This window comes from Bemisia tabaci, chromosome 2 (assembly GCF_918797505.1).
Source record: "Bemisia tabaci chromosome 2, PGI_BMITA_v3".
Lineage (NCBI taxonomy): Eukaryota > Metazoa > Arthropoda > Insecta > Hemiptera > Aleyrodidae > Bemisia > Bemisia tabaci.
The window spans coordinates 73958894-73969859 of NC_092794.1; the positions used below are offsets into that span (position 1 = coordinate 73958894).

Below are 10966 nucleotides of genomic sequence, written 5' to 3' on the forward strand. Positions count from 1 at the left end.
TTTAATCAAATCCTCTCAACTACTTTTTAGATCCATTCCTACTGTCGCTGGTGGAGTTGCGAATTAATGTTGCTGCAACAATGTTAACAAGCAGTCAAGCAGATTGTGTTGTTTCTCGACTTGGAATTTTGCTTGGGAAAGACATTGTCACGAGAGGCTGGCAGGCAGAATCGCCCAGTTACCATGTCCTTCTAACATTTTATGCTTCAAATCAGTCTGCAACAGAAGTCGTCTCAATCTTGAGACATAAGTTATATCAAGATCCGGGATTACTTCAGTTGCCTGTTGTCAGCGTCAACACTGCTGTTTGTCAAAACAACTGCTCTGGTATGTTAAACATTCAGCCCAAATTATTACACTATGAATCAACTTCATAATAATGAAGAACACTAACTGCTTCCCGGTTATGAGTCTATGATCCTATATGACTTAAGAGTGATAATTGCATTAATCTCCAAGCAGCCAGTCATGGCGCAGCTTTACAGGAAAAATCTGGGGAGAAAATTGATCTTGGGAAACCAGAAAAAGTCTGGGAAAAAGAGCCAAGTGCTCTAAATATAGGGGCAAAAAGTGTTTTAGGAAATTGGAAAGATTCAAATCTTGCGTAGGGTCCATAGGGTTGAAGAGGTTGATGATCCCAAGTAACCAGAATTTCATCATCCAGAAGCCTTACTGCCTCTGAGTGCCTTGGGATGTGAAGGGAGGGGGAGGTCCTGTTCAAAAGTTGGGGCTCCTGTCACAATTTTTAAATGAATTGATCAGAATCAGAGAATATAGAAAAGGAGGAGTATCGTTTTGGGCCTTCTCCGGCCCCACCTGGATTTTGCTGAATGTTTAATATTTTCAAAGTACTAGTCTTGGGTAGACTTTATGCCAAATATTTTACCCAACGGAGCCCATGCAAAGGTGCAACAACGCCTCAAACCCAGAATCTTGTCATTGAAAAATAGTTATTTTCGTCGACTTTTTCGACTGTTATCACTCTTCCAGCAAATGATTCCTGTGTATTTTTTTGCGTACTTTCCGTTTCTGGCCTGTTTAAAGGCCTCCGATAAATTTTAATGCCATCTTTGGCTCATTTTTAGGGTTTTTTTTTCAATTTTACACATGCAGAAATCAATTCACACTAAGAGCCGTACACGTTTTTGAAAGGAACGCACAAAAACGAATAAAAAATGTTCAGTACAACTTTTTTCTACTTTGCCAAATTTTTGATAAAAATCGTTCCAAAGATCCAAAAATGGCAAAAATTCGATAAATTGCTGCAGTTTAGGTTCAAGAAAGTGGGGTACAACTTTAATATTGACGTACGTAACAGCTCTTACCTATACAACATATCAAAAAATTAACGTTGCACCTGGATTCCCACGATGTGAAAATTGACCGGGCGTCGATTTTAGCGGCCTTTTTTTTACTTGAAGGTAGCTGTTTTGAATGTTTTTCGACTGTAGTCACCCTCCATAGGTATGTACTCTATGTATTTTTCTACGTAATTTTCATATCTGGCCATGAAATTGGCTTCCTGTGAATTTTAAAAGGCCTAAACGGTCCATTGTTGCCAATTTTCATCAATTTATAGGGTTTTTCTCAAGTTTACGTGTGTGAAACTTAATTTAATCTAAAAACTGTGTACATTTTCGGAAAGAACGTAAAAAAATACATATAATATGTGCTTTGTAACTTTTCCCTACGTTGCCAAATTTTCGAGAAAAATCGTCCTGAAGCGCCAAAAATGCCAAAAATTGGAGTAATCATCACAAAGATGAGCTTTATGACTCTTCAGTAAAAACTTAGGTCAGAATTTTCTGCACTTTGATTTCAAATTTATAATTTTAAAATTTTAAGAGGAACCCTGATTTTTAAAGACAGGACCCCCTTTTAAGCTCCCACGGGATTCTGGGGTGGCTTCGTGATGATGACATCTGTTTCTTTGAGGTCAGATGCTTACTCAACCCTATTGACCTCAACCTCATCTGATCCAAAATAATTGAGATAAAAGCCTAGTACATGTGATCAGGGACATCCCGTATAGCTCCAGGTTATCTCTCAACCAGGTCAGAAAATCATAAAGTAATTAATTTACATTCTAGAGTATCTCTCAAGTCGAGGACTTCTCTTAATCCTGGCAAGGGAAAATTTAGAAAAATAATGGCATTCCAAAATTAAACTGTGTCTATCCAACAGAGAGCTTTTTAAAAGTTTCATCTTTCATAAAGAGTTAAGATACTAATGATGAATTCATGTTTTATCCCTGAAACTGATGAAATGTCTATCCATTTTTTCTCTGGATGGATAAAGGATCCTACCTAAGGCCGAACTGACGACTGTGCTTTTGGGATTATTTTGCAGGTCATGGATTATGTGAACAAGAAACTAGGTTATGTCTGTGTGAAGCGTTCTGGATGAATGATCTCTTCCGGCGATACTTAGGGGATGGAGAGTCTAATTGTGGTAAGTTTTTCCTTAATTCTTATGTATTTTTGTCTTTTCCTGATCTATGAGCTCCCTTTCACAGTTTTGTATTCCTGTCGCTGGTTTCCAGAGGCTTTTAATAGGTACAGAAACGATGTACTATCTAATATATTGGATGCTAGAGTTAATACATTGTAAGATGCTGAAAAAGAGCAAGGTGAAAAGAAGAGACTCTCGGAGACATGTCAGAAGACAAAGGTACATTGTGAAGCGATAACAGAGTAGCCTGCAGGCTGTTACACCTGGTAAGGGCTAGAGTCCTCTGCCTACACATACTATCAACCTATGAACTAGTGAACTAATGATCCAACAATTCTCCCCTGCATTTCCAAAATTGGGAAATTTTTGGAATAATGGAATACAACAACTTCCAGAACAACAAGTGAGAAAAATGCTTGCAAGGAAACAAGATTACAAGAAATTCATTAGAAGTATGGAAGTTTCAAAGTGTGTTAATTTTCAGTTTTGTTGATTTCAGTTCATTTCCTACAGGGATTTTTTATTTAAGTTCATGTACTACAGTTAATACCTTATTGAGTTCAGTTCGTTTTGTTTTATTATTTTTTATTATATTTTAAGAAAAAGAAAGTCTCTATTTTCCCCTTTTTTCCGTACGATTAGGGCAATTAAAGATTGTTATGACTAGATAAGACTGGTAAAAAAAATTAAATCTTAGACTAGATCTATCAAATTAGGGAGAGGAGTAGCGTTGTGGGGGTTTTGACTCCCATGTTGACTGTCGCTGTGGAGGTTGAACTTGAAGTGAGTTGTTGCGAGCTGCACTTCTTCCTTGACCCTGGCTGGAAATTGGAAAGCGGAGCCGGCTGAAAAGCGGAGTGGCAGAAGCAAAATTGATGCTTGGCTGAGGTTCCTCTGGAGTGTGAAAGCCTAGGAACTCAAGAGAACTATCAGAGCTAATCAGAGAACAATGAGTAAGTTCTGATACAGCGGCGTCGGGGGAAGTCGGTACAGAAATTTCTTGAGAACTTTCACTGATTGGAGGACATCATGGAGAAGTTTCTGGAGCAGTAGAAACAGAAGTACTAGAAGTTGCAGGGATATTTTGATGTGTAGTTCCAGGAGTTGAAGTTTACATTGCAGAATGAGATGAACTGTTAACTGGAGCAGGATTGGAATTGTTTAGAGCAGTAGAATTCCAATTATTAGCAGTTGTGTGTGGAGGAGTAGAAGAATGTTGCAACGGAGTGTGGTTACTCCTTGGAGAAGAGTTTCCATTAAGTAGGTAGAGGGTTAGAATTTCCATTTTCGAAAGATTTATTCTTACTTCTAAATTAAGTGTTGAATGAAGGAGCAGCACTGAAGTTGTGTTGTAAAAAAGTATTTGTATTGGTGAAGTGAAAGCAAACTTTTTTGCCACAAGACCGGACTTTGTCAATGTGACGCTTGTAAATTTGATCATTTTAGAGATTGGAGAAATGAAGTTTTCCTAGTTTAGCATGAACTATGCCCTGCCGCCATGGTTTAAACTTATCGTTATATATCTATGCGGAACATAATTAAATCACCTTCTTGGAAAGAAAGAGGTTTAGAGTTTGGAGACTTTAGGATGCACTTTTTCGACGAAGTACCTTGATTTGAAGCGAAGGAACTCTGTGTCAGAGAGAGTTTTGGAAAGAAAAGTTGCACTATATCAATTCTGGTTCTGATAGTTCGTCCAAGAAAAAGTTTTGATATGGCTTTATGATCCAGTGTTTTGAGAGAGTTAGGATATGTACACATACATTAAGCCGCTTTTATAGTGCAGCCTTGCGCTCTGCAACGCCAATGCGCAGAGCTCCAATGCCTTTGCATGGAGAGTTTGTTTTGATGTTAAGGTGGACTCTCAGGGTAGGGTGGAATATCTCCTCCATTTTGGCCTCACTTTGAGAGCTTTTTTTAAGCTTGGGAGATGATTTCAGAGAAAACCAGTGGCACCATCGTGTTTCTCGTGAACTTTTACATAAGAATCAATGGTCAAATCGCAAATCCCTCACACATGCAACATCTCCTTTGGCACCTTCTGATCTCCTCCTCCATCCCTCATCGGCAACCTTTCACCGGACTTCCACGCCGTCGCCTTCCGGGAGGAACCTAATCGAACACCTGCTCTGATCGTCTGCCATCCTTCGCACATGTCCATACCAGACCAACTGTTTGGACCTGATAACGTGCACGATGTCATTCTCCACATTATCTCGCGCTTTTTTACATTGCGGATACGCTCTCTTCTTGAGATGCCAGCAGACCTCCGCCAAAAGTCCATCTCAGTTGTCCTAAGCATGTCTTCAGTTCTTTTCTCCAGTTGCCAGACCTCACTCTCGTGAGTTACGATACTCTTCACGATGACGTTGTAAATTTTTCTTTCTGTCTCCCTAGAGATATTCTGGTCCCAGAGAACCCCATTTAGCATCGCGATAACTTTCCTGCCTTGCACATTCGGATCTTTAATAGCCCGATCCAAATTTCCGTCCTTGGTTAACCACACTCCTAGATATTTATACTCTTCACAGTCTTGAATTCTCCGACCATCCTCCAGTTCGATGCTTTGCTGATCACCACCGATAACCAACTTCTCCGTCTTTACCGCATTGACTTCCATCTCCCACTTACGGTATACTTTCACTAACTTGTGCGTCATGTAATTTGCATCTTCTTCGTCCTGAGCTATTACCACCTGATTATAAGCAAAACACAGTGTTTAAAGGGTGCCATCTTCCTGTAGCGGGACACCCATTCCTGAACAGCATCTTTTCCATTCCTCTATAACCTCTACAAGGTACACTTCAAATAAGGTTGGCGGCAAACAACACCCTTGTTTAAGTCCCTTAGTTACCAGAAACCCCAACAATAACTCTCCGTGTGATTTAACCCTAGAAAAAGTCCCATCATAAAATTCTTGAATTGCACTAATTAGTCTCCCACTAAAATCCCTTTTGTTCAAGGCTTCTCAAAGTTTCATCAATGGCACACTATTGTAAGCTCTCTGGAGATCCACAAACACTAGATGTAATTCCTGGCCGAATCCCTTGTTTTTCTCGATCAAGTGGATGATGGTAAATAAGTGATCAATCGTTGACCGACCGGCTCTGAAACCTGCTCGCTCTTCCGCTTCTTGTTCTTGCCCTTTACCCTTGATTTTAGCTTTCAGAATTTTTCCGTATACCTTGCTTAGGGTACATGCGACTGACAGTCCTCTATAATTATCGCACTCATCATTTCTACCCTTTTTCTCGTATATCGGTGACACCCAAGACTCTTTCCATTCGGTCAGTACCTTGCCACCTGCCAAGCAATCTTGCATCAGGTCTCTCAAACGCTACAACAGCTTGCAGGTTCCACACATAATCAACTCTACAGGAATATTTCCCAGACTCGGAGCTTTATCGTTCTTCAGCTCTCGTACGACCTTTACCACGTCCTTCATGTTATTATTATCATTAGTATACCCCAAGCTTACGCCTCCATCTTGAAATTCAGGTCGCCTTTCTGTCAACAGATTTTTAAAATAACCCTCCAGTTTATCAATGGATATCGGAGATATTAAGTCCTGGTTCATGTCCCTTCGCAGTCCTGTCAGCAACTTCCAGCTCTCAGTGCTTTTTCTTCCTCCTATGTACGAGTCTATTCGATTACAGCTCCTCTCCCAAGATTCGTCCTTTTTCTTGGTAATGAGCCTTCGAACCTGCGTCTGAGCTTTTCTAGGTAGGATATGTTAAAGAGCTTCAAACTGAATTCAATTTTTGCCCCATGTGGACTGCCCATGCATCTTCAGGGATGTTTCTTAGCTTGAGCACAAGTTGGAACCTGGAAAAGTACTTATCAAGCGTTTTGGAATCTTTGCAAAACCTATCAAACCGGAAGGTTGAAGCGGGGAGAGGGTTTGTACTACTTTGAGACTGAAATATTTGTAGAGAAGCAAGTTGTCCAACTAGTGCGGTGAGCTCTTGTAGGCCACGTTCCAGGCTGCTTACCCGGTGTTGATCTCCATCTTGGGACAGATCTGAATCCCTCGGCATGGCTAGAAGTTCGGAAGAGTTGGAAGAGGAGGCAATTCACTTCGTGAAGACAGCACGAGTACGAAAATCCTCGTCGCTGTTAATACATCGTAAGATGCTAAAAAGGGCAAGGTGGAAAGAAGAGACTCACGGAGACATGACAGAAGACAAAGGTATATTGAGAAGCGATATCAGAGTAGCCTGCAGACTGTTTACACCTGGCAAGGGCTATAGTCCCCTGCCCACACATACTACCAACCTATGAACTAGTGAACTAACAATCCAACAAGGGTTAAATCTTTTTACTTCAGTGTTTTATGGGTACCTAAAATTCTTGTGGTTCTCTTCTACAAAAATTTATTTTTTTGTCTATTATAAGTGGACAAAAATGTATGTAGGGTGATTCTGGGTTAAACAGCCAGACTGCAGGAGCCGAAACACCCCTAAACCCCCCCCCCCTCCCCCCTTTAAATTGAGATTTTGATTTTTTCAGATTATTTATGAATTCAGAGTATACAAGTACAGAGAAGTATAAATTTTCGTGAGATTTGGTTCTCAACCGTTACCAAATTTTAGGAAAAACGATTTACTTTCCAAATTTTTTTTTTGGGGGGGGGGGGCGTAGCTCCGACTGGGGGAACTTTTTGAAAAAACTTTATACAACAAATAAGTCTTATTTTGACCCATAGAGCACGCGCCTGCAGTCTGGCCGTTTAACCCTAGATCACCTTGTATACAAACTCATCTTTAGGAACTGAGGTATGCTCTTTGATTTCATCCCAGTTTTTATTGACAATGCTGCGTGCTAAGTACATAGAAATATAAGCGCACAATGGAACAACGTCCAAAGATTTATTCATATGCATTTAAAACTTTCCTTTTTCCTCTGTTCGAAATTTAAGAAGCTGTTTTAACATTTTGTTTTCAGATTGGAGTATTTTATACGTTGTTGTAGCTTTATTCGTGCTTATAGTTATTTTAGTAGCAGTTGTGTGGGGTATTGTATGTCTATGCCAAAGATCGTGTACTAAACAGTACAAGAAGAGAAGAAGCTATTCCCTTATCCAAAATAATAACCATAGTGAGGAAAGGCGTAAGTACCTTTTTTGTAGTTCTCTAACATCTTAATTATTCAGTATCTCCTTTGATAGCATTTTGCGTCTTTAATCATCCTAAATTAAGATTGAGCAGAACCAACTAGCAGTAAAAGTGCCAAACCACATATCTTGATTCAAGATATTTTTAATCTTATCACTTTTAACTCTTCTAAAAGAGCCCTGATCATTGTTTTTGCACAAAATGCTGATCAATTTTTATTTGGTTTCTCAAGAATATTTTTCCAAAATGTTGCTCAAAAATTTCCTGCAGCATCCTCTGGAAGAAATAAAATTATGGTTTGGTAGTTTCACCATTGATACTAGTTTAGTTTATTATTAGTCCAGTCATTGGGGGGGGGGGGAGGGGGGAGAATGGCCCCTACGCGGTTTCGAGACCGGAAATTTTTTTTTTCACCTGATTTCTCATCATAAGAGAGTCCTAAACGAGAACCCGAATTTGCCCCCTCGACCATGAGACCCCCCCCCCCCCCTGCAACCTACAAAATCGAATAAAAAACCGTCAAAAATCGGATATTTTCTCTCGTTTTTCGACTACTATTGCAAGTTCTGAGAGATAACCTTTTTTTCTCATCTATAGAGAGTCCTAAACGAGAATCCAAATTTGCCCCCACGATAATACCCCGGAAAATCCCCCAAATCGAAAAAAAACGTTGAAAAATTGGTTAAGACCTCTTGTATTATGGCTGTTATCGACAAAACCGGTGCTTTTTCGACAAAGTATGTGGATGTTACTTGAAAGCAGATAAAATGATGGTCATTTTTGTCCGATTTGAAATTTTTTGACGAAAAATGTGCTCACTACAAGGTTTTCAAAAATACCCGTCATTTTCAAAATTTCGTTTTTTAATGGTTCTTTGCTTGCAACTTTTTTTCAGCAAATTTTTAAGGTTCTTATATTGTACCAAGTGAAAGTAGATTAAAAATGCTACAATTTCGTGTCTCCAACGTGTCCTAAAGGCGTGCGTAACGAGATGGCGTTCGGCGTTGCCAAAGTTACAGTCTCAAAAAGCATTTCCCGGGGCGGACCATTTCACGATATCACTGCTCTCTCCCGCTCATGCAAGTGACACAAACTATAGTTAAAGATGACCACAATTTTATCTGCTTTCAAGTAAGATCCTCTTACTTATAGGCAGATAAAACATCACCGGTTTTTGCGATAGTAGCTGAAAAAGCAGAGAAAATAGCCGATTTTCGACAGTTTTCTTCGATATGGGGGAGGGGTGGGGGGTTTTTCGGGGAGGTTCCTATACTTTATCAAGGGGGCAAATTTAAATTCTAGTTTTGGACCCTCTATGAATGAGGAATCAGGTGAGAAGAAAAGTTCCGCTTTCAAATTTTGCGACAGTAGCCGAAAAACGAGAGGAAATAACCGATATCCCACCGTTTTCCTCGACTTTGGAGGGGTTTTCAGGGTTTCCGAGGGCACTTTTTCGAGGGGCATCAGGATGATCGTTCAGGACCCTTCATACCAGGTGTTCCAGAACACCCGTCCGCTATCTTTTTCTCGGAAATGGCCAAAAATTTAGCTTTGGGATGAAATCTAGTAGGGGCAAACCAACCCCAAAAAATTAAATGAAAATATTATCAGTCCCCCACACCCCATTTTGGGGTCTTTTAGGGTAATGCCCCCCGTTTCTCGCATATTTCAAATAGGAAGGGAATGTTTTGACTTCGGATTTAAATTCTTTGGCCAAAAATAAGAACATTTTGTTTCCTTAAACCCCATTTTTTTGGAGTTACAGGGCATTTTGGGGCAAATTTCAGTTAGACACTATAGACGTTAAAAGGATCCGATTTTCAAAATCTAAATGTCCCCCGGGAGAAGTCAATACCTTCTTATTGATGTGGCATATTACCCCTGTTGATCCATAATTATGGGAGCCATGACCCCCGACAAATTTGGGGCTTTGGAGGGCTGTAAGTTGAAATTTTCAAACGGCAAGGATTTATTTTGACTTAAGATTTGGATTCTACGCGAAAAGTTACGTAGAATTGTTATGACGTAGAGCCTATTTGCCCCAAATTATTCTTTGCCCCTTTCTTTCTTCAAAAATACATGGCTCACTATGAGGAAATGGGGTCATCAAGTAATTAGGGGCGAATTGGACATACACCACATCAATTCTACGCAAATTTTCGCGTAGAATCCAAATCTCGAGTCAAAACATACCCTTGCGTATGGAAATTTTCGACTTACGGCCCTACAAAGCTCCAAATTTTTGGGAGGTCGTGGCTTCTATGATTATTGATCAATAGGGGTCATGTTGCACATCAATATACAGGCATTGACTTATTCTTCCAGAGGACTTTTAGATTTTGAAAATCGGATAATTTCATTGCATACCAAGACCCCAATCCCCTTAGAGGACCACCAAAATGGGGTTTTGGGGGACTGATAATATTTGCATTAAATTCTTTGGGGTTGGTTTGCCTCTACTAGTTTTCATCCCAAAGCTAAATTTTCAGCCATTTCCAAGAAAAAGATAGCGGACGGCCGGGTGTTCTGGAACACCCCGTATGAAGGGTCCTGAACGATCATCCAGATGCCCCTCGAAAAAGTATGGGAAAACCTGGAAAACCCCCACAAAGTCGAAAAAAATGGTTGAAAATCGGTTATTTTCTCTCCTTTTTTGGCTGTTACCGCAAAATAATTTAAATCCGAAGTCAAACATACCCTTTCGCTTTTGAAATATGCGAGAAACGGGGAGCACCCCCCCCCCCCTTAGAAAACCCCCAAGATTGGGTTTTGGGAGACTGAGAATATTTTCATTGAACTCTTCGAGGTTGATTTACCTCCACTAGTGTTCGTCTCAAAACTCAGATTTCGGTTGTTTTTGAGAAGAAGATAGTAGACGAGGGCTCTGGAACTCCCGGTCGGTGAGAAACTGGGTGAGAAAAAAAGTTCAGCCCTCGAAACCGCATTAAAACCCCCAATTTATTGGACTATATACTTAGTTTTGTGTCAGAATTCTACTTCCTCCCCAAAAAAAGAATGAAATCCTGATTTTCTTGGGAGTCGCTTAAAAAACAAGAGCATAAAACGTCTTGCAGTACCAGCAAACTTGTGGAAGAAGACCCTATTCCTAAATCTCTGTAATCAGGGGTCTTTGAAATCAGTTGATTCAGGATTGGAATAAATACAAACTATCGCAAATCAACTCCACACCTAAAAAGTTGCAAAAGAATTAAAATTCGAAAGTACAGAAACTTGAAATCACCACTATACAGGCTGTTTCTCAAATACTTTAGGCCGCTGCAAACAGGAACACCTAAGGATTTTTTGTTTTGGGCGTTTACCAGCTTCCCTAAACCCTATTTAGAAACTGCATAATCGTCAAGTTTTCTCAGAAAATCCTCGAGTTTATAGCAGTGTAGCGG

General features: G+C 40.0%; 1 protein-coding gene across 5 annotated transcripts in view; it reads left to right on the top strand.

The window, feature by feature from the left end:
* Positions 1-10966, top strand: part of LOC109039704 (dyslexia-associated protein KIAA0319-like protein) — a 79781-nt gene that overhangs the window by 51608 nt on the left and 17207 nt on the right. For all 5 annotated transcript variants that reach the window (XM_072296226.1, XM_072296227.1, XM_019055312.2 and 2 more), the window contains 3 exons: positions 31-327; positions 2350-2451; positions 7396-7560. In XM_072296226.1, coding sequence (XP_072152327.1) covers positions 31-327; positions 2350-2451; positions 7396-7560 — 564 coding nt within the window. The remainder of the gene's footprint in view (positions 1-30; positions 328-2349; positions 2452-7395; positions 7561-10966) is intronic.